Source organism: Drosophila kikkawai, chromosome 3R (genome assembly GCF_030179895.1).
Source record: "Drosophila kikkawai strain 14028-0561.14 chromosome 3R, DkikHiC1v2, whole genome shotgun sequence".
Classification (NCBI taxonomy): Eukaryota; Metazoa; Arthropoda; class Insecta; order Diptera; family Drosophilidae; genus Drosophila; species Drosophila kikkawai.
Genome location: NC_091731.1, coordinates 38,593,909 through 38,617,998, shown reverse-complemented (window position 1 = coordinate 38,617,998; position 24,090 = coordinate 38,593,909). Strand labels below are relative to the sequence as shown.

The window sequence follows — 24,090 nt, the reverse complement described above, 5'->3', positions numbered from 1 at the left end:
TTTAGAAAAGATAAGCTTTAGATATAATCACTCTTAAAAAGAATTAAAATAGCCAATTTGATGTCAAAAATTTAAAATTTAGCGAGATTTTTAATGGATGACAACTGAAAGCTGGCCTATCGGTCTATCGAAACTGCCAATCACACGCAGCCCTGGTTAAAAGCTTGAGAACTTGCCCTTTTAAAATTGAATAACATTTAAAAGAACCTACCCTTATCCTAACGTGGTAAACAGCCGATGCTGAAATCAACCAGTACATCAACCGGAGAACACAGCAGCTCTAGGTCGGATCATCCAGGGGCACAGGAAAGGGAGCTTTTGCGCAAAAGCTTTTCTGTTTCGATTGATTTTGGGGACCGGTCGCCACTAGCCAACGCGTTGCCGCAGCAGACGGAGCTCAATCCAATCCAGAAAAAATACCCTTGGTGAGAACTCGCCCAGCGTCCCGCGTAACTGTTCGGATCCTGTTCATCGAGTGTGCGTGTGTGCCTAGCCTGAAATCATGAGTAAGCAATTGGCGCGCCATGTGGGTCAGCTCAGCAAGCTCCTGAGCAATGCGACGGCGGCGGCGACCAATGCGTCCGCCCACAACCACTACTTCACCTACGTTAATGAGCTGTCGCATCCCATTGCCCGCGACCCGCCGATTGTGAGCCCGGATGAGGCTGTCGCCTGCATCAAATCTGGTGAGTGCGTCGTCCCCCAAAGGGGGCTTGGGAGGCCAGAAGTCGACTTTCATTGATGAGGGCACTGTGCTCGCAATCTCTTTGGTTATGCAACATTTAGTGGGCCTGCTTAGGAAACCAGAACACAAAGCGAGCACGGGGTTGTGGGGCCAGAGACCGGGCAGGCAAATATATGGGTGTAAGTCCATGTGTGTGTTTGTGTAATTCGACGCCCGTAATTCAAACTACTTCCCACCGACGCACAACCCACTGGGAAGGGCAGCTACACTTAATATTGACAACAATGTTTGTGATTTCAGCAGCGTTTATTGGGGGCTACATATACATACATATGTACATATATAACATTTTTGAAGATGATTAGTCAGATACCTTGTTTGTATTTAATGACCCTTGATGCCCGGTGGTCAATGATGGTAATGGTCGACTTAAGAAATGTGATTGCCTTTCTGTTATCTAATATCAAAGCCAAGTCCCCCACCCACCCATACATGTACGAAACAATGAATATCTACCCTAGAATAGCAGTTAATCGTGTTTTGATGACTACATACAGAACACATATATATTAATTAGTACATATATTAATCAAATATTTTTAGAACAGCTGTGGCTGCATGTGGAGGAACATCTGCGACTTTCCAGTCGAAAGTTGTACTTTGTACCCGAGCAGGAGCAGAAGCAGGCCAGCAATAACAACAAGAACGTCGATGCAAAGCTCAGCTTAGGGGCAAGAACATCCACACATGCGTCGTTCAAAAACAGGTCCGGACAACCGGCCTTTAGTTGTCATGCTGATAAGGGTCTTTATACTATAACATACTATGTATTAGATGGCGGCAGCGTTATGCAACGTGTTTATCAGCCGGTGTGTGTGCTTGATTACTGAATGATCAATTCGTTAGTGAAAGTATTATCACAAGCACAGTCTCCTTCAATTGGAATACATTTAGACACGCCCACAACGCATAGGGAACATCATAATTTCTTAGCACCTCTATGGCCTCTCATCAGCAAGTCCGTGCCAATTGATAAACATGAGTCGCGGTGGCAAAGGGGGTGGTGGCCTATCGCAACGACATCTCTATGTATGTATATGTATGTGTTTGCCCAAACGTCACCCAGCATTCAGGCCCTCTAATTTTAGCCAAAATCGCCGACACGAGCCATGCCAGATCTGCGACGTAGTTTGATTTGGAAAAGTTTTTCGCTTGGCACGTTTCTTGCAGATAATATTAGGTACAGTAGACACACGAACTAAGCGAATCTCAATTTATTTAGCCATTCCGAATGCCAAACGGTCAAGCCAGACGTGGCTCAGACGTTCTGATAAGAAACTCACCTATCGTATGATTTTATTCTTTGTTAAAGGACCCATGGGATTATAGGTTAGAGGTATCTTTTAAAAAAGTACTCACGTAGACACACCGGTCTCTAGAAGGCGCTCTGAAAATAGAATTGCAAGTCGTATGCATCCGCAAGTGCTTTTTAGAAAAATCTTGAGTAGAAAAAACGTTGTCAAGATAATAATAAATATAAAATATTTGTAGTTTTACGACATAAAATCGTCGTCTTCCTATCATAATTTAAAAATATTTATATTATTCAAGTTAAACAAACATAGAAAACATTCTCATTAACACCACTTTGAATATTATATAAATTAAAATACATTTCAAATCCACCTTAAACAGACATCAAAGGGTTTTCCCCGATTCGTAAAACGTCTAGGCTGTGTGGAATAATCTTATTATCAAGAATGATGGACACGGAACATGTTCAGCAGATTAACGTTTCATAAATGTGGCCGAATTAATTTAGGATCTCTAGATTAACAGAGTGTGGTGGAAATTGACTAATCATATAACTTGTGGTTTTTTTTACCGCTAATCCAGGGGACACGGTGTTTGCTCAGGGCGCTGCTGCCACGCCCGTGGCGCTGCTGAATGCGATGGCCAAGCACGGGAAGAGCAACAACCTTAATAATGTGACAGTGTGCCACATGCACACGGAGGGTCCAGGAGAGTACGCCAAGCCAGAGTACAAGGACATTTTCCGTTCCAACTCGTTCTTCATGGGCGCCAATGTGCGAAAGGCCGTAGCTGAGGGACGTGGCGACAACGTGCCCATATTTCTGCACGAGATCCCACAGCTCTTCTACAAGAAAATTGTGAAGCCTGATGTGTCCTTCATCCACGTTTCGCCGCCTGACCGCCACGGCTACTGCTCACTAGGCACCAGTGTTGACTGTGTGCGAGCTGCTCTGCTTAACTCGAAGCTTATTGTGGGTAAGTGGTCGTACTTGGGCATAAAACAGCGATTTGGAAACTTATTGATCTCCTGCTTTCAGCTCAAATTAACCCCAAGATGCCGCGCACGTTCGGCGATGCCATTATCCACAAGTCGCATTTCGACTTCGCCATCGAGACGACCGACGACCTGCCGCAACACGGCACAGGCGAGATCTCTGCTGTTGAGCAGAAAATTGGTAAACTGATCGCCGAGAATCTCGTCAAGGATGGTGCCACACTGCAGATGGGTATCGGCAGTATCCCCGATGCCGTACTCGCCGCCCTGCACAACCACAAGGATCTGGGCATTCACTCCGAGATGTTTGCCAACGGCGTCGTCGAGCTCGTGAGGAAGGGTTGCGTCACCAACAGCAAGAAGAAGATGCACCAAGGTCGAATTGTGGGATCCTTCCTAATCGGTGACCAGGCTCTGTATGACTTTGTCAACGATAATCCCTTCATCGGTAGGCATTTCGATTTTAAATATCTATGTACAATTACTCAAAATCGCAGTACTTTTAAATCTTCCAAGTTTAATTTAATTTACGAATTAATTTAAATTTTAAGGGGTTCCTTACGAGCCTACAATAATTGTACTGCCTGTTTTACACCTCAGAGATGTACGCCATCGACTACGTAAACAACACCAGCATCGTAAAACAACAACCCCGAATGACGGCCATCAATAGCTGCATTGAAGTGGACCTGACCGGACAGGTTTGCTCAGACTCGATTGGCACTCGCTTCTACTCTGGCTTTGGCGGCCAGGTGGACTTTATCCGTGGCGCCGCGGAGGGACTCGATGGACTGGGTGTTCCTATTATTGCTATGCCCTCGACCACCAATAAGGGCGAGAGTAAAATCGTCCCCACACTGAAGCTTGGTATGTACAGCTTTTAGCTCTACTAGCAAACCTTGGTGAAAACTCTCAATCCTTAACAGGCGCTGGCGTGGTCACTTCTCGGGCCCACGTCCACTATGTTGTCACGGAACACGGCATCGCCTCGCTGTTCGGAAAGAATGTGCGTCAAAGGATGTACGAACTCATCCAGATCGCCGATCCCAAGCACCGCGAAACCTTGGAAAAGGACTGTTTCGAGCGCATCAAAGTGATGCCGTCTCCAAATTAAGCACCGCCACCTATAGAAAACAATTTCTGGGTAGCATCCCCTTGTAGCATTCTTTGAAGGCATTCCCGAAATTGTTTCATCAACTTTTTAGATCTGCAATCACGATATAGCCCCAACCATTACCAAATTTTTTATTTAAATTGACGAGTGAAACTTTCATTTGATAAATAAAACTGTAAACGAATGGAAACATATCTTTCACTTATATTCAGTAATCAAAGTAACATATTTAAAAGTGCATTTTTATGCCCAAGAACAGAATGTAAGTCCCCAAAATTACGAACGCCATTCGAAATTGTTAGCTAATTTTTAAAAATACCTTCATTTGGTTTCCGACGACAGTTTATTTTCATAAAGTAAATATGAATGGGCGCGTACAGTTAGTGCGGCTTAGTTACGATTTCTTTTAAATATATATACAAATCTGTGTGTTCGATTAGTGCGTCACAGTCACCGTTCAATCTGTTTTTCAACTGGGAGCAAAATCCCCGGCTGAGGCGCAGACTCTTTGCTTGGGATAACACGAGCCGAGCACACAACGTTGTCTTTGATTTTAATGTAGGTGTAAAAGGAGCTGTTCAAAAGGAACTAGATTGTATTCTCAGTATGCATCTCGTAGTGTATTATTATAGGGCCTAAAACTGTTTTTGCTTTAAAAACTACACATCCTATCTTAAACCTTGATAGATGATTGGCGGCTGGGGGATTACTTCTTTTTGTTATTTTTAGCATTTTTACCGTCAGCGGCGTTTTCGATTTTGGCTCGCTTCTTTGGGTGCTCGTCCTCCTCATCCTCGCCGATGTCGTCCTCCTCATCCTCCTCCTCCATGTCGACAACCTCCACGTCGTCCTTGATGTTGTGGCCATGAATATAGACAGGTCCGCTACCCTTGATCAGCTTAAACGTCACCTTTGACTCGTAGAACTCCACGTCAGGATTGACGGCGCGCGTCTCTCCGGCCTTTAGGACAGCAATGGGAATTTGCACCGAATCCTTCACTGTGTTCACCTGATGAAATTAATGGCAATTGGAAGATAAATGAATTTGATTGGGCCAAGATTGAGGCGGTTGAGTTTATGGACTTGAGTCACGTTTCATCCAAATTTTACCAAAATTTAGCAATCATTGTCCTTTAGTTTGCCCATCACTTGCTTAAGAGTACCATAAATGGACAAGTCAGATTGGCCTAGATAGATTCCCGCCAATGGCCACTGGCTCACAGATAGTTGTTAAACGAAGATTACACGAATTTTTGATCTAGCTAAAAATACATATCAAAGTTCATCAGCCCACTTTATCGCTCTGCAGCGTAGCTCTTTGTCTCTGCCTCTAATCTCTGTCAGACGAGCTGAACACCTTCCCCAAACTGTCTGGTAGATAACTGTCTCTGCTGCCTACGCATTCGCATATTCGGCGTCTTGCGGTAGTTACCCCGTCGACAGACAGCCGTTTGTCCATTCGTCTGCCCTCACTGGTGCTGATCGGTTCGTTCCTACTCCGAGGAACCTTGCACACTGCAGCCACTTCTAAGGCCTAACCTGGCTCCTATAAGTGCGAATCTAACAAGTGGCCGCTAATTAATCATCCACAGCAACGTGTTGTAATAAAAATCGAAACTCCTTGCATTAGTCGATTTTAAAGTGTTTGTAAAAGCTGGCCATGTGCGATAATGAGGGTAAGTGCTTTACCTGAGGTGGAAACATAAGTGAAAGCAGGGCGAATTCAAGGAAACTCATCAAAGTGGAAATATATTTAAAAAGCCCCAGAAATATCAGCTACAATTTAATAGGTTTGAAATCAGCAAAAAGATTTCAAAGAATTATATTACAATTACATATCAAATCAACATGTTTTTTATATATACAAAAATAGGATATATGGAAGCTTTCCTACAAAAGATTTTATATAAGTATTAGTAAACTGATTACTCAGCATATAATTCATAAATGTGGACAAAAGGAAATCATAGAGATACGTGTGTCATTGTGTCTATAATATTGATGGAAGATTAATGCAAGATAATTAAATGCTTTAGTTTTAGATTGAACTTGTCCATCAGTCAGTCTTTTATCTTAATATGAAAAACGCAGATCCAGGAAATACAAGCGACTCAAAAATATTTAAGATGTTAATGTCAGCTTACCAAACCCAAAAGCTCCCTAACTGAACCCTCTTGCTTCTCCTGGATGTACTTGTCTATCAGTTAGTCGACATCTTAAGGTATTTTTCCAGAAGTCACAAGACTGCTCAGCCTTAGAAAACCATCAAGGTACTTCAGATCATGTGCAGCGATTATAAAAATGTATACATAAAAACAATTTTCAATCAAGTAACCCACTTAACTGACGAAGATATCAAGATTTCACAGACCCCACCGGGGGTTAGCTACTAAAATGTCTATCTCTGTGCCTCCGCCTCCAGATGATCTCTATCGGGAGCGACTGCCAGATGTTTGGGGAGCGGTGGGCTCCAAGGCCCGAAACTGCTGCAATATGCGTGCCGTTCACAAATACCTGCCCGTCACCGATTGGCTGCCGAAATACCAGTGGAACTTCCTGCCCATGGATCTGGTGGCGGGTCTCACCGTGGGTCTGACAGCAGTGCCACAGGCTATAGCTTATGGGGCTGTGGCAAACCTGCCGCCTGCCTATGGGCTTTACTCGGCGTTTATGGGTGGATTTGTCTATATACTGCTCGGAACCTGCAAAGACATCACAGTGGGTGAGTCCGGCTCATCAGCTCTCTTTAAACGAACAGTTTTAATTCCTGAAGCTCTGACCAGGACCCACAGCCATTATGGCGTTAATGGTGCGCCCCTACGTGAACGGTAATCCGGCGTATGCGATACTCCTGTGCTTCCTGTCCGGCTGCATTATCACCATCATGGGCCTGCTTAACCTGGGAGTACTTATGCGGTTTATTTCGGTGCCAGTGACGACGGGGTTTACGATGGCTGCAGCCATTACGATTGCCACAGGCCAGGTTAACAGCCTATTTGGCATTAGCAGCAGTGCTAATGGGTTCCTCGACTGCTGGATACACTTCTTTGGTCATATAACAGAAACGCGGCGGAATGACGCTATCCTGGGGTGCTGCACACTAGTCCTTTTACTTCTTATGCGGGTTGGTAACAACAGACCAGTTTCCACGTTTTCTATAACTTGAAAATTTCTTCCTACTTGCTAAATAGCAACTTAAAGACCTCCCCTTTCGCTTTAAAAGTGTCTTGAAGTATACTTCGCTGTCTCGCAATGCTGTAGCAGTGCTGGTGGGAATTCTCCTGTGCTACCTACTGAAGAAAGACGGTAACTTGCCATTCCTCGTCAGCGGAAGCATCACACCCGGCCTTCCTCCATTCCGCCCACCACCCTTTCACACAGAAGACGCAGGCACCGGAGAAGTCATTAACTTCGAAGGTATGGTCTCCAACGTAGGTTCCGCCTTGGTATCCATACCCCTGCTTTCCATATTGGAGAGCATTGCTGTGGCAAAGGCCTTCTGTAAGTTTGTCACTAACACACCGAATAGTTTAACAGGCTAACCCACATTTTCCACTTTCAGCGAAGGGTAAGATAGTGGATGCATCGCAGGAGATGATTGCCCTAGGCATAAGCAATGTGCTCAGCAGCTTCTTCTCATCCATGCCTATCACTGGCTCGTTTACGCGGACAGCTATTAATAATGCCAGTGGAGTGAAGACGCCACTGGGCGGGGCTGTGACCGGTACTCTTGTTCTCATGACCCTCGCCTTTTTGACATCTACTTTCGCCTACATTCCCAAGGCCACGTTGGCGGCCATTATAATAGCAGCCATGTTCTTCATGGTAGAATACGAAACAATCGGAGAGATTTGGCGAGCAAAGAGTAAGGATTTCGAACTGGTACTTAGTCATTTAGTAATTATTGACCATTACAGAGCGAGATATTCTGCCGTTTCTGGTCACAGTGCTTTGCTGTGTATTTTGGACATTAGAGTACGGAATGGTAGTTGGCATCGTATTTAATGCACTCTTTCTTCTTTACAAAAGCATGAAGCCACAGTGTAGCTTGGAGGTTCAAAAGGTAAACAATATTATGACTCACAATATTACATTTCTTTTCAGATTTCTTTAGCTTTTTACTTTTGTTTTAACCAACAGTTTAACGGCATTGAAGTGACTATGGCCGACCTCAAGGGTAGTGTCGATTACGCAGCAGCCGAGTATTTGAAGACGACAATAATGTCTCACGTGACGGTTAGAAACGGCGACAGTGGCACTTGCTCGTTGGTGGTCATTAGGGGGCACGAGATCGCCTCAATTGATACGACCGTGGCGCTGGTAAGCCTACTCTCACCCACTTCCGTGTCACTTGTAACCTCTGCCCCAATCCCCCGTCATAGAACCTCAAATCGCTGCGCGAAGATCTCTCCCTTCTGCAGTGTGACCTGCTGTGCTGGAACTGGAGCATCCCGGCAGCCGGAGTGATTTGCCGGATGGATACAAAACTGCGTAGTATGTTTAAGTTCTCATCAAGCTTTTCCGACCTAATGCAAACAATGACGAGCAAAGAAGCCGCTTCGTGTACAGCCGTAGACTTGAGTCAATAAGTGTGTTCTTTTGGCTTGACGTCCAAGAATTGTGTAGAACTACGTTAATTGGAAAAATTAAACTTTTCCCACCATAATGGAGAAATATAAATTTCTATAATTCAGAGAAACCATGTAGTTAAATAGATAATACATTTTGTTGCCTGTTAAGTAAAGGCCTTGTTGAATTTCAAACGCTGCTCAGTAAGAGATTACAGTGGCTACCTTAAATAAACCAATGTTGGGCATGGAAGAAGTATCTATGTGCATATGTACGTATCTACCTCTCAGCCAGATACTTTGCATCACGCAGATGTACAGACAAAATGACCCTAACCTTAACAAAAACAGCGGTATGCGAAAAATGCCTTCTTTGGTGGTGGGTGAAAATGGGAAACCGGTCTACACTTCGGCGGCATGCAGGAAGCAGACACCGGCGCGCGCATACTCAATTTATCTGGTAACTATGTACACACTCATGAGACTCACCTCAACCACGTTAAACTCATTCTCCTTGGCCTCGGCGCCCAGCAATATCTGTTTGATCACCAGCTTTTGGCCGCGTCCGTAATCCTCGTCCATGTCCCACGTCACGCTGTCCTTCTCGGCGGTCAAAGTAACTCCTGAGAACGAGAGATATGTACAATATTAGTTAATCCGCCACACAGAAATGGAAGGGTGTGGGTGCAGACACACTAATAAGCCTCGGGCAACCTTGAATAAAAAACACCGGCAAGCGCCGCCGGCAGTTCGTCGTTTGGCCTGTACATACATCGCCCGTCTGCCATTTGGTGGCTTTTTCGACTGCGAATTGGCCCGCACACGCAAAATGTAATTACCATAGAATGATTCCTCAGCCATTGTACTTATTTTATCAATATTAATTCACGAAACAAGCGGCGAACACGTGTTGAGCAAAACTTTGCAAAATGGTAGATGGGAGTGTAACCAGATGCAATTTGGCTTTGTACTAAAAAATCTCAGAAAGATAAAATTTCCCGCTAAAAAATACTGAATCGCCACCAGTGAAAACGAATCGATCAAATTTCCCGCTAAAAAATACTGAATCGCCACCAAAAGAAAACGAATCGATTTATCGATGCATCGATATATTTTTGCAGCTCCGCTTCGCATCGCTGTTTTACGGGCACGTGTAGAGTACAAAAAATTTCATTTCCATAATTAATTGACTGTACGTAGCTGTTTAAGGCTTAAAAATGGAGTCCGAGTCGTTTTATGGTAAGACTTGATAGCCACACGATGGGGAGCAACTACAACCGTGCCCGGCAGGCGTGGTGCACAGGTTTCTTTGGGGTGCTCCTCCGGCCGGCAAAAAATCGTACATACATACATATATGTAGCTTTAGTTCAACCCTTGTCCCGCTTCTCCGCCTTCCAGGTGTTACTCTCAGCGAGAAAGAGCCCATCGCACAGTTCGACGTGCCAGATATACCAGAGGAGTATATCGTCCATTCCCACAAGCTCATCATAAAACAGATCTCTCTCGGTTCTGAGGCAAAGACCGGCGAGTTCAACGTTGTCCAGGTGAGTCTTGTTTTCAAGTGTTTTTCATGCAAGGGTATCTTTTTGCAAGGGTATTGTAATTATAGACAGAAGATTGCAACGGAGACATATGCGGCCAATCAAGTATATATATTTGTGATTAGTATAAACAGCCGGATCTAACCATGTCCGTTTTTCCGCTTCTAAGCCTCTCTGAGTTTGCATTCTTCATGAATCAATGCAAATAACCTCCTTTCTATCGATCTTGTTATATATGTATGTATATCGGAAGAAGCAATACCTGACCACCGGATTCTAAGTCGTTTCACCTTATATTGTAATTAGTCTTGTAATTGAGATGAATTAATTAAATTATATTTTTCGTAGGCAGAGACAAACGTGAACGACGATGGCGAAAAGAAGACAGTAAAGATTCCCATTGCCGTTCTGAAGGTCGGAGAGACCCGTAGCTTAAGACCAAACGTTGAATTCCCCAACGGATCTGTGACTTTTAAGCTGGTGCAGGGCACTGGACCCGTCTACGTATGCGGCAAGGTAGGTTCCATTGTTCTTTCGAGTACTTCTCGTGCTGCAACTTTTACCATTTCAGGCGGAGATGAACTTTGGCGAGTTTGACGACGGCCAAATATACGGAGAAGAGTATTCAGATGAGGATGAGGAGAGCGAAGTGGAATTTGATGAAGAGGCCGCCCCTCAGACAAACGGGAAGAGCAATAAAAAGAAGTAAAACCACACTAAACTACCAAGTAAGAAAACAAAATTATAAAAGAGAATAAAAAAAAAACCAACGCCGCAGATACTAAAAATGCTACGCAGGACTAAGTTGGTTTGACATTTGGGACTATACTATACGTAATTTTATTCTTTAGTGTAATTTGTGAATGTTTTGAGAACCAGGCTCATGGAAGAGGACCCAAAGGCGAGCCGATTTATTCCACGCTAGTTGCAAGCTCGCGCCACTGAAATTTTCTGTCGCGGCACTCTGAAAGTATAATGGGTTAGTGCTTGTGCAAAGCTATTAATACCTGTCTAAGCTTACCGTATGTGTATGACACGACGCCTCTCGTCGCTCGGATGAATGAGGTCCAGCTTCTGGCTCCACTCGATTAGCTTCATTTCGTGACGGAGCTTTTTGCGATCAAAGTAAGATATAACACAGCTTATGGGAATCCAAAAAACTGCGGTGACGAGCACCACGGCCACTGAAAAGAGCATTTAAAAATTTGTATATTTTGATCATTTGGTTTTATTACATTCTTGTTACAGGAAAATACTGTTTGCCTTTTGTTTCAAGTCCTGAAGCTAGGTTTTGTTTGTTTAATTAAGAATTAATTGAGAATTATTTGTCGTACTTACTGACAATATTATCCTTCAAAAACCGTAGAGTCTTGGCCACATTTATCTCCTCTATAATATCCCAGAAGCGCTCAACGACGTCTTGTATGGTCTTCTCACACACTCCCTGGAAGTGAAATTGTAACTTTAATAACATTTCAGTGTGGCTATTCCATGCGCCAACCTTATTACAGAATCCAGTTATGCAAGGCGTGCCATCCGGAAGGACATCCGGTGGCTCAACAGGGAAGCACGTCTCGTTGATGCTCATCCGACAGCAGCGCTTACAGGCATCCGCGATTATATCGCACATGCAGCTCTGCAGGCCCTGGGTTTCACAGTATGGCACGCATTTTCCAATCCGGCACTGCCCGCGTTCCTGACAGGTTGTTCCGTCAGCCATGGCCGGCGACTTGGGGCACTCGGCATGGGCTCCAGTACAACGGGCCTCCTGTTCGCAGGTCGCATACTGCGCGTCGCGGCACTTCATCCCGGAAGCCATGAACTGGCAATTCTGGCAACACGGTGAATTCTTGTCGCTGCACATTGCGCCCTGGGTTCTGCGCAGCTTGCAGTTTTTGTCGCAGCACGAGTCGTTGTCCTCCGTGCCAAGCAGCCCGGCATCGCACTGTTCATCGCCCTCAACGCGCAGGTTGCCGCAGAAGGACTCCTCCGGCTCCGAGAAACACCTGCCCGACTTCGCTTGAAGAACTTTGCGGATGGAGCGAAGCGAGCACGGTGAGAATTTCTAGGATAAATGAGAAACCATTTATAAACGTCCTCGGACATCAGTCTACCTTTAATATTTACCTTGTTATTCACGTCGTAACCGCTAACGGAATAGGTGTACATGAGGAAGCTGCCGCCCTGCGAGGCGCTGGGCGAGCACTCGGGAATGTCGGGATCGTGCTCCGAGCCCCAGTTGTGTCCGAACTCATGAGCTGTCACCAGATCCGCCTCGCGAGTAATAACCCGCTGTCCGTAATGGTTGCGGGAGCTGCTCAGCCCAGAGTTTAAGTACAGGGTGTAGCCATTTTTGAAGTACTCTTTAGGATTGGGAAATTATATAAAAAAGTTAGTTTCCGTTAGGGCTTATGTTGAGCTTTACAAATCAACAAAATTGGGGAAAAGTTAAAGCGAAATGAAAAAATTGAGTTTCTGGAGTTAGCAACCTGGAGTACATATGCCGCCAACGGAGTTGCGGCGCGGGGACCCAACATAAGCTAAGCCTAAAATGCCGCCTTCAAACTTGAGATCGGTAAAAAGATGGGCTAGACAAAAGTCTTTGTGGCTATACTCCCGGGAGAAGACCTAACGGGTAAATGGAGCCATGGAGGATCGGAATCAAAGTGAGAGAGAGAGAGAGAGCACAAGACAAAAGTTAATCATAGTGAGATAATGAGGATCAGCAGCTACACGACCAATGGGTGGCGGCACGTAGCAAGACTCACCTCCAGCAGGTTGCGCACATCCCACTTCTCGCGAATCATATTGTAGTGGGCCTCGCCTCCTCGTAGTCTCGTGGGTTCCGAGTGCACCACAATCTTCTTGATCACAAAGCCCATGCCTTTAAAACCCTCCTGATCAGAGCGGTCCTGCCAAACCGTGTCGTTGTAGATCTTGTGCACCCGATCGATGAGACTAATCTGGGGGATTTCCGGAGTATTAGGAACTGTGAAAGTGAATTGCTTAGGCACGCTTACCAAGTAGTTAATCGTGGTTTTCGTGTTGCCTCCGCCCATTTCTTGGAAGAACCTATAGTCTGCCACTAAGAGCAGGGGACATCGAGTCTTGGTGGGTGTGTATTCATACTGGTCCGACTGGCGCTTCTCCCGCGAATGCAGCTCATTGTCCAATTCGTCTCCACTTTCCTTGTCCTCCAATTCGAGACCCTCCTTTATATAGCCACAGGTTTTCGGGACGGCTCCGGCATCAGTTTTGTGCAGCTTCACGTCTGAGGACTTGTAGGCCACCATGGTGTCTTTTTTGGCGTCTGGCAGGTGCCTCCAGGAAGGCTCAATGTGATAAGTCTCCTCCGGTAGGTGGATGGACATGGTCATGGTGCCGTCTTCAATATGAGCCCGCACTGAGGACTCCAGTTCACCAAAAACCCGACCCGTATAGAAACTGTCGTGATCTATGGGAGAGACCTTCAGTGCTATAGGATCAGGGATGGCTATCTAAATCTTACCCATATGCACCACGGTTTCATTGCCATCCGCATCTACAGCGTAGGCCCGGAATTTACTATGCAGCACATCCCTGTGCGGATGCAGGATCAGGCGGAAGTTCTTTCCCAATGTAGTGAACTCGACCTCCTTGATCACATTGAAGGGGTTCGTGCTGTGCTTGGCTCCCCGTTTGACCACTCTGTGCAGCACATCATCCTTGTGAAATACCTCGTAGTGGCGCAGAGTCCTTTGCAAGGCAACTAAATAAATCAAATGAATTTAGAATTTGGAGGTTCCATACTATAATTTTGACCAGGTAATGCTCACCGCAATTTTCTACCCAAAGGCAGGTGAGGAAACCCAAAATTATCGCTATGCCACAGCTACTAACGCATTTTGTAAACATTTTTCGCCCGCAATTTCAACATTATCGATTTTTCGTTGCTAGCGTGGCCGATGGCATTTTCCGGGAAATTCTCGTCCCTTCAATTGAAATGGGGGAGGTTTTCTGGGATTGATGCAGGGTGGTAACTTGACAGAGGTACCGCGCACATTTAAACGTATTCTTCTGCTTCAAAAAAATTTGTTAATATTTATTCTTGAAATTTTTAATGATATTTAGTTCGAAATTAAATCAGTTGCGATGAGGTGGAGACCGGGGGTCTGCGACGGCGGGAATAGGTGCCAACTTGTTGTCCACGCCGTAAAACTGTCCATTTAAACTCTTTCGTCTTGGCTTGGGCATGCTAAAAAAAATGTTTGGAAAATTAAAGCCTTAACAAGAAAGGAAACTAAATTCGGGAAACCGAAATTTGCCATCAGTTTGCCATAGGGTCTTGATCAAATCAAGAATAGATCATAACAAAGCCAAAAAATAATCGATTTGAATTCGGAAAGCTTTTCTATGCTAGTTTTTTTGTAAATTAATAAGTCTGCATACTGAATTTTAGATTTTTGGAAATATTTTTTTTTTAATTTTTGGAAAATTTTGACAGTGTAACCCCTTATAACATTTTGAGAAAAAAAATTTGAAAAAATTGTTTTCTTCCAGATATGGTTAGAAAGAAGCGCCTGTTATTGCTGATCAATAATATATATGGTTTATGGGGTCGCAATTGACTCCTCACAGACTAAAATCATAATAACCCTCAAGAAGACCAAAAATATTTGAATTCTTTAAATTAACATTTTTTCATATTTTTATATTATTGAAAAATATCATAAATAAGTCAAAACAAATTTAACTCACTTAAAAAAACTTACTTGCTTATATTGGAACCGTATACAGAAATTGTTACGTAGCTGCTTGGGACATTGTCCAGAAATTTCCGGTAACGGCAGCGCATATAGGGGTTACTGCGACAAGAGAGATACGGTGCTAGGTGCTCCAACTGGTACTTAAAGCTAGGAAGGACTGCCCAGTTCTCATCGGGTCGGTGTAGAAAATCGCGGGGCGTCTTGTCCTCGTCCACCTGTCCCCCATCCACCTCAGGCTGAAACTCTCTCATCAGCTGCCTTATGTCGAACTTTACTGGAAGGTTTGTGAACGGATCGCAAATGGTACGCGACATCTTGGCCGATCCGGAATACCAAAATTAATTTAAACAACACACGAATAAAATGAGGACAGAAGGGGACCTGCCTGCTGCCGGCGACTGACATGTACATATGTACACGTGTATAATACCATTAAAACGTATATTTGGCTTAAGTATTTAGACTGTTACAATTCCGTTAAATGTACACAATTAAATGAGAATGAGCACAATAAAAGACAAGAGGACATCGCAAGGGTAGACGTACATGTTTAAACCTTAAGTTGTATTTAATAGCCCGAGCTAAAATAATCGTGTGCCACAGCTGCCTATTTCTGCAGTTCGGCCATGTTGGCCTCAAAGATGGCCGTGTTGATTTTGTGCTTGAGAGCGATAAGCACTTCCCGGTTGCCAATAGCCCGCATCTCGTTGGCCACATATTCCCCGTACGTGGCAAACTCATCGCGGGACGGCGGCAGACTGACAACCGTGGGCGAGGGTGGACTGGGAATGACCGCACTGGCTGGCTTGGGGGATGAGGATGTGTTGAGTTTGGGTAATCGCAGATTGCTCATCGTTATCCCAGGTGAGGCAGCCAGCACACTACTGCTGGTTCCATTCGAGCTGTTCTCCAATGCAGGGGTTAGGATGTGGGGCGTTGAGCCGGCATCATAGTACACACGCTTGGGCGTCGGCGGATGCAGTTGATGGTGTGTGTGCTCGTCGAAATAGCCATCCTCGTGACAAGAGGTATCGCGCCTTTGGATTTTAATAATGCGTGTGGGTACAACGTGCATTGAGTTGTTAGCACCACTCTGGGCTGGCGTTGACTGGTAGTGAAGCTCTCCACTCTCACTCGCCTGGAAGCTCACGGCCTCCATGGCATTGGCCGAGTGGTGCATGTCGATGAGCGACTGCTGATGCTGGTGATGGGGATTTTCCAATGGTTCCGCTTCTTCCTGCTCACCTATGCTAACGTACCGCACGTTCAGCTCCTTTCCCAGCTTCGGCTTGGATTCCGCATCGTCCATCTCCTGCTCCTCGATGTCATCGACGTCTTTGGTTGTCTCTTCAATCAGTTTCTCCAGCTCCTGGGCCCGGCTGCTAGCGTGACTCTTTCGCAAATACTCTTCGTTCATGTTGCTGTTGCTATTGCCCCCGCTGTTTCCGTTGTTCACCGGAGTGCTCCTTTCGCTGTGGTTCTCCGCGTTCACCTCTCCTACAACGAACTTTCTTTCGTCGCCCTGCAGATCGGGTTTTAATCGACCTTTTGTGGACCGACAGGCGTAAGGAGAGCTAAGGAATACCAGGTTTTTGAAACCGAACCACTTGGAGTTGTACGGCTCCTTGCGCTTCATGCGACTGATCTCCCGGTGGTACTGCGTTCGCAGCGTGTGGAACTTCTTTTCTAGCTCGTTCACCGGAATATTCCCGCCGAGAACCTGGCTGACTTCGTTCAAGAGCCGCTGCTTCACGTCCTTCTTTCGGTACTCGTCGCACGTCATGTCCCACAGACCGCGACGGGAGCGGTACTCACTGATCAGCAGCAACGTCTTCTCTCGCGTCCACTCCATTTTTAGCACAGCTGCCGCTGCCGGGCAAACGATGTCACCAGGGCAGAACAATGAGACCTGCTCCCTTTGATCGAGAAACGAGAAAAGCACAACAAACGCTCTTGTTAGACATATTCACACAGGCGGGTTTTTAATAGCCTCTAAGAGTTACCTCAAAGCGGATCGGCTGCACTGCTGCTGCGTTTTATTTTGGCTACTCCAAAACAGTTGCAAGCTGTCGCTGGGGAGCTATTTCTGCGGATGTGTTTGTGAATGTGTTTGCCTGGGCGCCAGCTCCTTATGCGGGACTGTTTGACTTCAACCAGTGGAAACGGAGGGGCTACAGATACAGAGTCCGCGAGTCAACAAATGTTTGGCCTCCGCTTCTTTAAATTGCACAAAAACAGCAAAAATTTCCTCCCCTCGTTAAAAACATTGTGTATTGTGTATCAGTGTTGTCAGATAAAAAATTGGCCTTTCCCCTAAAAAATCCCAAATAGTTTAAATAATACAGAGAATGCGATAGTTAAAAAAGGCATTTTAATATCGATAAGTCGATATATATATTTATTTTTGCACATCCCTATTGGCTTTTATTGGAAAAATGAATATTTTACCAAAAAAACGGTGAGTGGATTAATTTTAAGTAACTGAAGTTGTTCTGACTTCGCTCCTCTTGTAGCTGGCATGTGCGTACCAAGGATAACATTGCCCGCGTGCGCCGGGATCAGGCAGCAGCCGCAGCCGAGGAGAAGATACGACAGGACAAGTTGGAATTTGCTGTAAGAACAACAAAAAATGTGTGTATCTTCCATTGTCTATCACCATATCTTCTGTACAGGAAAGCGAGGCCCGCATAAACTTTCTGCGCCGCCAGTCGGGGCTCCCGGAAAAGGTCTCGGCCGCGCAGGCTTCCGCCCCCCAGAATCACGATGCCAACGCTGGACAAACCACGGGAGTGGACCTCTTTGCGGATTACAGGAGCCACGTAAAGACGACCAACAAGGATTTGGAGAAGGAGCAGAAGGAGGAGCAGGAGAAGTACGAGAAGCAGGTCGGCTACCTCACCTATCTAGGCCAGGATACCAATGAGGCTCTGAAAGTGCGCAGCTGGTATGAGGTGGCTCCCAAGAGGACAGACGTGGGTAATACCAGTGCCGCTGAGAGCCATCTGAAGCAGAAGTTGGCTCACGATCCCCTCACCTTGATCAATGCTCTTCTTCCGCCCACAAAAAAAGAACCAAGAAGGACGAACAAAAGAAAACGTGAAAGGACTCCCTCTCCTCAGCCACCACCACCCACACCCACCTCGGCCTCCTCCCATAAGGTCAATAAGCAGAAGAAAAGGAAGCAACCTAAGTCGACCGAGAGGAAGGACAAAAAACAAAACAGCTTAAGTCGCGTATCGGAGGCCGAGGAAACTAAGGAAGCAGAGCGCTGCAAACGCGAGAAGCTGGAGATGTTGAGGAAGGAGCGACTGCGAAGAGAGGCAGCCGAGCGCCAGCGCTCTGAGGCTCTTTTCGCTCCCAAAGAAGCGGCGGCGGCACCCAGTGCAGCATCTACACCAGCTCCAACGCCTAGAATCGTACAGAAATACAATAGCCAATTTAATCCGGAGCTCGCCAAACAAAATATGATTTGAAATAAAAATCGCTCTATTTACTTTTGTTTTTAAATTATTTCGAAATGCATTATAAATTAGATTAATTTGCCACTTTTTTGTGCCATAAATGGAAGCTATTGTTTGGTTCACTTTAGAAATCGGCGCTAAATCCGGTTTGAAGGTAACGGCCCATTGTACGCAGATAAAAGGGCCAGTGTTGAAAAGCGCCATAATCAATATAATTATTTACTGAGAATTATAATAAATCCATCGAAATGCAGGGGACGAGCGGGCGAAATGAACATGTTGTCCAGAATACCATTGATTAATCCCTATTTGCTTAGAGTTCTGTACAAAGGAGACCAACATTTGAACTTTAACGGTCGCCGTGGTGCCGCCAAGAAAAAGCGCAACAGCGGACCAGTGCTGGAAAACATGCAGTTGGGCACATGTCGATTTCACTGCCTCCGCCTTTGATTCTCGGTTCAACTCATTTCCTTGCAGGACGAGAAGTTTCCACAATTTAAATTAGCTGATTGTATTCTGAGCACGTCAAAGCGGAGCCAAATGGAGGAGAATTCGGAGAACACGGAGGTTCAGGGACAGCGTGGTGAGTGGTTATATGTGGATCAAGCGTGAATCCTAGGCTCGACCGTAAAAAGCAACGGGATCTATGTACATGCGTACATATTTACATACATATGTAGTGCCCAAATTTAAGACATTTAACTTAATTTCCCTGGCATTTGCATCCAGCTAACGATGTAAGTGACTTTGTTATATACAGCTATGTGTGTGTGGGAGGTGGGGTCTACGGCAAACGCCGAGATTCAAGTAACGGGATCTACAAAATACATATGTACATAATATGTACATAAGTACGCCGATGCCGGCCATTTGCCTGCGTGCTCCGCTTCTTCCTCTGCTTAATTGCTCGTTTTTCTGTAGTGACACGGGCTCGCACGCGCCGGATGTCCCTGCTGGACACAGACAGTCGGCCTGGAACGCCGCAGCTGGACACTGCCTCGGATCGGGGTGAGTTTTGGTGAAATCCCTAAAGAAGAAAATGCAGCAGCTCCTAATCCCATTTACTCGTTTACTAGGCACAGCTTCACCGCGCCCCACTCGCCGCACGCGTCTGAACTCTGTCACATTGGACGTTAGGACTCCTACTCGGCCCACACGCGCCTCTCTGGCCCGTGGCGAGACCCCAGAGCCCACCACACCCTCCTCCGTGAAGAGGACTGCTCGCACTCCGGCCAAAACCAAATCAGTGCGCCAACAATTGACGCTCAAAGAGGAGGAGGAAGTTGAAGTAAAGCAGGCGGAGAAGCCGAGCTCGCGAACGAACACGCCCCCGCCCGCTGGCGAGAAGAGAGTGACACGCTCCATGTCGCAGACACCGCCCAGCGTTACCCGACCCTCGTCGCAACCCGATCTGATCGCTTTCCCAGAAGATAATCCAAAGCGGAAGCTGGAGAGTGTGGACAAGCCACAAGTGTTGGTTCAGGAAGTAATGGCGGCAGATTCGATTAAACCATACACACCTAAGGTGTCTGTGAGGCTTGAGAAGCTAAAATTGACTGAACATGGCAGAAGTGACATGGTTTTGGCCGAGGAAATCAAACAAAAGGCAAGATCATCCCCTATGAACTCGTTGGTGGTCGAAGGAACAAATGATGATCCCACAGAGTCCGTACCGATTCTGGATTCTGAAAAATCCCAGGCCCTGCCGAGCATTAACAACGAAAGCCAGGCGTCCATTCCCTCAACCGACCCAAAAACAGTTTTTGAATTCTTTGATGCATCAGATAACAAAATGGAAATGCAACCAGTACCAGCACATTTGCCGGTCCGGGCTCCTAAAAATAATGATTCCCTGGAAGAGCAAGAGTTCTTAGATGCAGAAGAATCGCTGCCAGAAGATGAGCCGCAAAAAGATGACCGAGTGTCTGAGATGGAACAGCGTTCCAAAGGTGAGCAGCAGGTTATGCCGAAGCCAGATATTGCTGAGCCGGAAGCGAAAATCATGCTTCAGGAGAGTCAAAAACTGGAACAGGGTTCCATAGTTGATCAGAGGGTTATGCCGAAGCCAAAAGAGGAAATCACGCGTCAGGAGAGCCCAAAACTCAAAGAGGTAACTATTGAACTGGACCAGGGTTCCAAAGTTGAGCAGCAGGTTATGCCGAAGCCAGATATTCCTGAGCCAGAAGAGGCAATCATGCGTCAGGAGAGTCCGAAACGCAAAGAGGCCCCTATTGAAACTCCCGAAGAACTCATTGCGGAGGAAACTAAGCCTCTGGAGACCCCTATTGATGTAGATGAGGAAATAGATGTTCTAGATAGGGAGAATTCGGTCATTACTTCAACATATCTGGATCCTTTTACTGGCATCAACAAGAAAGTCGTGGGCTTTAACAGCGACACAGAGGAGGCCGACGTTGAAAAGAAACGATTTCCCAAGACCCCGGGCCGCGAGAAAGCCCCATCTATTATAAGCTTTACCCCGCAGCCATTAAAGACTGACCTGGAACCGAGGCGAAATAGCTCCACGCCCTTGCTCAAGAGCCAAGAGTCACAGTTGGCTCATGGCAAGCCAAAGCTGCAGCCACCGCCGCTTCAAATAGACGCAATCAAGCCTTTCGATGAGCTGGAGAAAGAGAAGGAATCCTCACTGGTGAGGCCAGCAAACATGTCGCCAAAGAAGTCTATGACCGCAATCCTCGCTCTCCTGAATAGCGATGAGGAGCCGGAAGAAAGTGGTGGCGAAGAGGAGGAGGGCGATGACTGCGAGTTCGTTGATAACGAAGCGGAGGAGGCGCCTGCTCATTACGTGTCAGGAGACTCCATGGACTCTACGGATCGTCGAGAGATTGAGGAAAATGAAATTCACAGCGACGGGGAATCAGTGGGAAGCCAGGACACCGAAGACGATTCTGTTGGTGATATACATGAATCGAGTGATTCCTTTATCGTTCCGGACGACGATGTGGAGGAGGATTTGGACCCACTGTGCTACTCCACCAACGAGGAGGATGAGGCGGAACATTTCGAATCGAGGGACAAAAAGAAACGTCGTCGAATTTTAGTGGCGGAGTCTAGTGACGATGAAAACCAGGGCAAGGACCAGAACATGAGCCAATTGGCCAAGTCCAAGGACCAGAGCAACTTCTCGTCCGATGCCAGCAAACTGAGCGAAGCTGCCCAAATGTTGAACGCCAGCACGGAGAAGACTTCCCACTCTGAAACCGAACTGGAGAACTCGCGAATCGTGGCACTTAACGAACTAAACAAGTCGGAGAGGTTCAACAAGACAGCCACGCGCCTGGACGCTAGCGTATTGGAGCTGGATTCCACTGATCAAGAGGAAGAGGAACAGGAGGAGGATGAGGACCAGGCAAATAAGGGAAATAGGAGTGTAGTTGAGATCATGGACTCCGAGGACGACAAGGAGGGCCCCGTTGACGACAAAGACGAAGGCGAGGGCGAAGAACATGAAGCTGCACCTGAAACTAAAAATGAGAGGGCAGCAGAGGAGGAGACTGTGGAAAAGTCCACCTCCTTTCAGACACAAAAATCATCGAAATCTGCGGATGAGGAAGCTCTGCTTGCAGAGTTAGCTTCCAGTGATCTGCGTCACCTTGAGACCATGTTCAATCCTCTCCAGAAGTCTCGTCGCCAGTCCTTGATCATGCCCGGTCATGAAGTGGCAGCCAAAGAGCCCAAGCTGAAGCGCCGCAGTACCTGTGCTCTGGTTGGCAGTCCCTCACAATCCTTTGTGAATATGATGGCCGAACACAAGCGGATCATAAACAAGCGCAAACGCCTCTCAAAGAGCTTTTCAGGCGCTGCCGAAGATCTAGAAGAAATGAGCGGAATTCATCATGAGCGAAAGCGCCTGAAAAGCTCAAGAGGGGATTCCTCAGAGTCCTTGGAGGATGACGATGATCCCAAAGTTGAGGCGGCTCCCGTGGAACATTCTGCTGAGATCGAGACATCTGAACAAGATGTTTTCCAGGAATCAGACAACGCAGAAGAGCCGATGCAGACTGAAACCATTCCAGAAGCAATCCCTGATGACAAGATGGAAAATGTTTCTTTGAAAAAATCACCAGCAAAGGAAACTTCGTTGGATAATTCACGGTCCAAGGAACAACCCAATCCGATATGGGAGGCGGAGGCAGCTGGTGTTAAGACTATTCCTTCTATTAAAGCATCGGCAACCAAAGGAAAGCTTGAGCCCTCCAGTGAGCCCAGGACTGCTGAATATTACCTAGAATACTGCAACAGCGTCCTCCAGAAGGCCAATGAAGCCTTAAGGAGGAAGAAACAAGAGGTGAGTTAATGAACAAGTGTAAACTAAGATGAATTGGTGTTATATCTAAATCATTTTTTCAAGGACGTTGCCGCAGGAAAGAAGCAAAAGAAGCAAAAGCGACCAGCTGCGTCTGCGGCTGGCAAATCCGATCAAGTGATGTCAGTTTTGCCACTCCAGACGGGAAAACCAACTTCTAAGCCTTCACTGGCCATATCCACAGTGCAGGCGGGGAAACACGATGCTAAGCCAACCCCTCCTCCCCCTAAGAAGGATTTGAAGCGCCTGCAGGCAGCTCGCCAGGCTGTGGGGCATGCTGTTAACCTCCTGGCGCCGGCCAAAATCGCCGGCAAAGAGGTGAGTTTGGCCAAGATCCTTAAAGGAATTAGACTAATTCCTTGCTCCTCCGCAGCCACGTTCTCTGGCACGTAAACTATCGCCGCAGCCGCCCATAGAGGCCAAGAAGGACAGCAAAAAGCTGAAGAAAACCAAAAAGCAGAAGTTGGCAGAGTCCCCTTTAAAGAGTTCCGATGAGGAAAACCATGTCGTGCGAGGCAATCGTTTCCGCACGAATGCCGGCTTTGTGACAGTATCCAGGATCGATTCTCCGCCGAGAGCACCAATTATTGAGCTAATTAAAACCAGCTCCGGCATAATGCGTGTGGAGCCGGCAACACCGAAGCAGAAATACTTTCGCGATACGCCGGCTACTCCGAGAAACCAAGGATTCCAAGAGAGGCCAGCTTCCCCTGGGCACTCAAAGAAGCGAGTCAAGCAGAAAGCCCAAAACCCAGCTATGCAGTCGGCGCTTCGCTTCAAGGAACAGGCCTTTGCCCGCAAGTTTTGAGCCCAAATGCAAATGGAAACCTAGTATTTAAAAGAAGAGAAGGCGAAAAGCGAGGATTTCTACGCATATTATTCTTTTCTTTAGATTATAGTTATTTTTCCAAATTATTTCTGAACAGGGTTTATCAATTTTTGTTTGTCTTTTACGTTTTATTGAATTATTGAATTGTTTTTCTAATTTTTCCTTTTCTTCCCTTTCATTAACTTTAAAGTTTGTTTTGGAGCGAGTTTATTATCTTTTGTTTATTTGTTTCAAATTAGGTTTTCTTATTATTCTGCGTTCTGGAGATCTTGCCACAATGATATTTCAGTTATATTCCAATACTTATACGTATGCAGCACTTATTGAATTAAATAAATACATATATGTTTGTTAGACCATAAAGTTTTTTGTGATGGAGACTTTCAATAATGCTAACAGAATAAGTTGCAAACTGAATTTCAGAAATAAGCTTTTCAGTTTATAAACTGACAAATCTCAGCTCTGATATTTTCTGTAAGTTTATTTGAGGAGGTTGGAAAATGTAACTCAA

The 24,090-nt window shown here is 46.0% G+C and overlaps 9 protein-coding genes across 11 annotated transcripts; 5 read left to right on the top strand and 4 right to left on the bottom strand.

The window, feature by feature from the left end:
* Nucleotides 1-193: 193 nt before the first annotated feature.
* On the top strand, nt 194-4,297 carry LOC108084950 (4-hydroxybutyrate coenzyme A transferase). Its single transcript, XM_017181350.3, has 5 exons — nt 194-686; nt 2,582-2,974; nt 3,037-3,441; nt 3,594-3,860; nt 3,920-4,297. Exons 1-5 carry the CDS (start codon nt 503-505, stop codon nt 4,105-4,107), a joined length of 1,437 nt encoding a protein of 478 aa, XP_017036839.1. The 5' UTR covers nt 194-502; the 3' UTR covers nt 4,108-4,297.
* Nucleotides 4,298-4,431: 134 nt separating this feature from the next.
* Nucleotides 4,432-9,639, bottom strand: LOC138927831 (nucleoplasmin-like protein). Its single transcript, XM_017181354.1, has 3 exons — nt 9,515-9,639; nt 9,165-9,298; nt 4,432-5,116 (listed from the first exon to the last, which is right to left on the bottom strand). The coding sequence occupies exons 1-3, from the start codon at nt 9,534-9,536 to the stop codon at nt 4,814-4,816; spliced, it is 459 nt and encodes a 152-aa protein (XP_017036843.1). The 5' UTR covers nt 9,537-9,639; the 3' UTR covers nt 4,432-4,813.
* LOC138927833 (sodium-independent sulfate anion transporter-like) lies at nt 5,151-9,002 on the top strand. 2 transcript variants are annotated; one of them, XM_070287002.1, is made up of 8 exons: nt 5,151-5,783; nt 6,530-6,829; nt 6,891-7,231; nt 7,299-7,608; nt 7,670-7,972; nt 8,025-8,170; nt 8,248-8,427; nt 8,490-9,002. In XM_070287002.1, exons 1-8 carry the CDS (start codon nt 5,768-5,770, stop codon nt 8,694-8,696), a joined length of 1,803 nt encoding a protein of 600 aa, XP_070143103.1. In that variant the 5' UTR covers nt 5,151-5,767; the 3' UTR covers nt 8,697-9,002. The 2 variants fall into 2 exon arrangements, with proteins under 2 accessions (XP_070143103.1, XP_070143102.1); XM_070287001.1 differs by lacking the exon at nt 5,151-5,783 and having other exon boundaries at nt 6,332-6,829.
* Nucleotides 9,640-9,758: 119 nt separating the features above from the next.
* On the top strand, nt 9,759-11,045 carry LOC108084954 (nucleoplasmin-like protein). The gene is made up of 4 exons (XM_017181353.3): nt 9,759-9,914; nt 10,075-10,220; nt 10,566-10,733; nt 10,789-11,045. Exons 1-4 carry the CDS (start codon nt 9,893-9,895, stop codon nt 10,924-10,926), a joined length of 474 nt encoding a protein of 157 aa, XP_017036842.1. The 5' UTR covers nt 9,759-9,892; the 3' UTR covers nt 10,927-11,045.
* Nucleotides 11,023-14,173, bottom strand: LOC108084948 (ADAM 17-like protease Tace). 2 transcript variants are annotated; one of them, XM_017181347.3, is made up of 10 exons: nt 14,033-14,173; nt 13,726-13,965; nt 13,238-13,671; nt 12,986-13,180; nt 12,707-12,845; nt 12,345-12,580; nt 11,719-12,282; nt 11,556-11,661; nt 11,239-11,401; nt 11,023-11,181 (listed from the first exon to the last, which is right to left on the bottom strand). In XM_017181347.3, exons 1-10 carry the CDS (start codon nt 14,109-14,111, stop codon nt 11,139-11,141), a joined length of 2,199 nt encoding a protein of 732 aa, XP_017036836.1. In that variant the 5' UTR covers nt 14,112-14,173; the 3' UTR covers nt 11,023-11,138. The 2 variants fall into 2 exon arrangements, with proteins under 2 accessions (XP_017036836.1, XP_070143114.1); XM_070287013.1 differs by lacking the exons at nt 11,023-11,181; nt 11,239-11,401; nt 11,556-11,661; nt 11,719-12,282; nt 12,707-12,845 and having other exon boundaries at nt 12,398-12,580.
* Nucleotides 14,174-14,310: 137 nt separating this feature from the next.
* On the bottom strand, nt 14,311-15,278 carry LOC108084956 (uncharacterized). The gene is made up of 2 exons (XM_017181355.3): nt 14,969-15,278; nt 14,311-14,451 (listed from the first exon to the last, which is right to left on the bottom strand). Exons 1-2 carry the CDS (start codon nt 15,274-15,276, stop codon nt 14,340-14,342), a joined length of 420 nt encoding a protein of 139 aa, XP_017036844.1. The 5' UTR covers nt 15,277-15,278; the 3' UTR covers nt 14,311-14,339.
* Nucleotides 15,279-15,389: 111 nt separating this feature from the next.
* LOC108084951 (uncharacterized) lies at nt 15,390-17,106 on the bottom strand. The gene is made up of 2 exons (XM_017181351.3): nt 16,966-17,106; nt 15,390-16,878 (listed from the first exon to the last, which is right to left on the bottom strand). The coding sequence occupies exon 2, from the start codon at nt 16,812-16,814 to the stop codon at nt 15,570-15,572; it is 1,245 nt and encodes a 414-aa protein (XP_017036840.1). The 5' UTR covers nt 16,815-16,878; nt 16,966-17,106; the 3' UTR covers nt 15,390-15,569.
* Nucleotides 17,107-17,278: 172 nt separating this feature from the next.
* LOC108084952 (leukocyte receptor cluster member 1 homolog) lies at nt 17,279-18,469 on the top strand. Its single transcript, XM_017181352.3, has 3 exons — nt 17,279-17,420; nt 17,476-17,575; nt 17,635-18,469. The coding sequence occupies exons 1-3, from the start codon at nt 17,398-17,400 to the stop codon at nt 18,433-18,435; spliced, it is 924 nt and encodes a 307-aa protein (XP_017036841.1). The 5' UTR covers nt 17,279-17,397; the 3' UTR covers nt 18,436-18,469.
* A 337-nt stretch (nt 18,470-18,806) lies between these two features.
* Nucleotides 18,807-23,942, top strand: LOC138928844 (protein slender lobes-like). The gene is made up of 5 exons (XM_070286999.1): nt 18,807-19,006; nt 19,345-19,431; nt 19,500-22,732; nt 22,796-23,068; nt 23,124-23,942. Exons 1-5 carry the CDS (start codon nt 18,964-18,966, stop codon nt 23,556-23,558), a joined length of 4,071 nt encoding a protein of 1,356 aa, XP_070143100.1. The 5' UTR covers nt 18,807-18,963; the 3' UTR covers nt 23,559-23,942.
* Nucleotides 23,943-24,090: the final 148 nt, after the last annotated feature.

What these genes read in the sequence shown, in the direction of transcription:
- LOC108084950 (XM_017181350.3), top strand. Translation starts at nt 503, where the DNA reads ATGAGTAAGCAATTGGCGCGCCATGTGGGTCAGCTCAGCAAGCTCCTG. An exon ending in CAACGATAATCCCTTCATCG is followed by an intron (nt 3,442 to 3,593) that starts GTAGGCATTTCG and finishes TTTACACCTCAG; the next exon opens with AGATGTACGCCATCGACTAC. An exon ending in CGTCCCCACACTGAAGCTTG is followed by an intron (nt 3,861 to 3,919) that starts GTATGTACAGCT and finishes AATCCTTAACAG; the next exon opens with GCGCTGGCGTGGTCACTTCT.
- LOC138927833 (XM_070287001.1), top strand. Translation starts at nt 6,502, where the DNA reads ATGTCTATCTCTGTGCCTCCGCCTCCAGATGATCTCTATCGGGAGCGA. An exon ending in TGCTGTGGCAAAGGCCTTCT is followed by an intron (nt 7,609 to 7,669) that starts GTAAGTTTGTCA and finishes TTCCACTTTCAG; the next exon opens with CGAAGGGTAAGATAGTGGAT. An exon ending in AGAGATTTGGCGAGCAAAGA is followed by an intron (nt 7,973 to 8,024) that starts GTAAGGATTTCG and finishes TGACCATTACAG; the next exon opens with AGCGAGATATTCTGCCGTTT.
- LOC138927831 (XM_017181354.1), bottom strand. Translation starts at nt 9,536, where the DNA reads ATGGCTGAGGAATCATTCTATG. An exon ending in GGCTGAGGAATCATTCTATG is followed by an intron (nt 9,299 to 9,514) that starts GTAATTACATTT and finishes TCTCGTTCTCAG; the next exon opens with GAGTTACTTTGACCGCCGAG. An exon ending in ATGAGTTTAACGTGGTTGAG is followed by an intron (nt 5,117 to 9,164) that starts GTGAGTCTCATG and finishes TAATTTCATCAG; the next exon opens with GTGAACACAGTGAAGGATTC.
- LOC108084954 (XM_017181353.3), top strand. Translation starts at nt 9,893, where the DNA reads ATGGAGTCCGAGTCGTTTTATG. An exon ending in GCGAGTTCAACGTTGTCCAG is followed by an intron (nt 10,221 to 10,565) that starts GTGAGTCTTGTT and finishes TATTTTTCGTAG; the next exon opens with GCAGAGACAAACGTGAACGA. An exon ending in CCGTCTACGTATGCGGCAAG is followed by an intron (nt 10,734 to 10,788) that starts GTAGGTTCCATT and finishes TTACCATTTCAG; the next exon opens with GCGGAGATGAACTTTGGCGA.
- LOC108084948 (XM_017181347.3), bottom strand. Translation starts at nt 14,111, where the DNA reads ATGTTTACAAAATGCGTTAGTAGCTGTGGCATAGCGATAATTTTGGGT. An exon ending in ATGTGCGCAACCTGCTGGAG is followed by an intron (nt 12,846 to 12,985) that starts GTGAGTCTTGCT and finishes TTTACCCGTTAG; the next exon opens with GTCTTCTCCCGGGAGTATAG. An exon ending in TGGCGGCATATGTACTCCAG is followed by an intron (nt 12,581 to 12,706) that starts GTTGCTAACTCC and finishes CCAATCCTAAAG; the next exon opens with AGTACTTCAAAAATGGCTAC.
- LOC108084956 (XM_017181355.3), bottom strand. Translation starts at nt 15,276, where the DNA reads ATGTCGCGTACCATTTGCGATCCGTTCACAAACCTTCCAGTAAAGTTC. An exon ending in TACGGTTCCAATATAAGCAA is followed by an intron (nt 14,452 to 14,968) that starts GTAAGTTTTTTT and finishes CATTTTTTTTAG; the next exon opens with CATGCCCAAGCCAAGACGAA.
- LOC108084951 (XM_017181351.3), bottom strand. Translation starts at nt 16,814, where the DNA reads ATGGAGTGGACGCGAGAGAAGACGTTGCTGCTGATCAGTGAGTACCGC.
- LOC108084952 (XM_017181352.3), top strand. Translation starts at nt 17,398, where the DNA reads ATGAATATTTTACCAAAAAAACG. An exon ending in AATATTTTACCAAAAAAACG is followed by an intron (nt 17,421 to 17,475) that starts GTGAGTGGATTA and finishes CTCCTCTTGTAG; the next exon opens with CTGGCATGTGCGTACCAAGG. An exon ending in AGGACAAGTTGGAATTTGCT is followed by an intron (nt 17,576 to 17,634) that starts GTAAGAACAACA and finishes TCTTCTGTACAG; the next exon opens with GAAAGCGAGGCCCGCATAAA.
- LOC138928844 (XM_070286999.1), top strand. Translation starts at nt 18,964, where the DNA reads ATGGAGGAGAATTCGGAGAACACGGAGGTTCAGGGACAGCGTG. An exon ending in GGACACTGCCTCGGATCGGG is followed by an intron (nt 19,432 to 19,499) that starts GTGAGTTTTGGT and finishes CTCGTTTACTAG; the next exon opens with GCACAGCTTCACCGCGCCCC. An exon ending in CCAAAATCGCCGGCAAAGAG is followed by an intron (nt 23,069 to 23,123) that starts GTGAGTTTGGCC and finishes GCTCCTCCGCAG; the next exon opens with CCACGTTCTCTGGCACGTAA.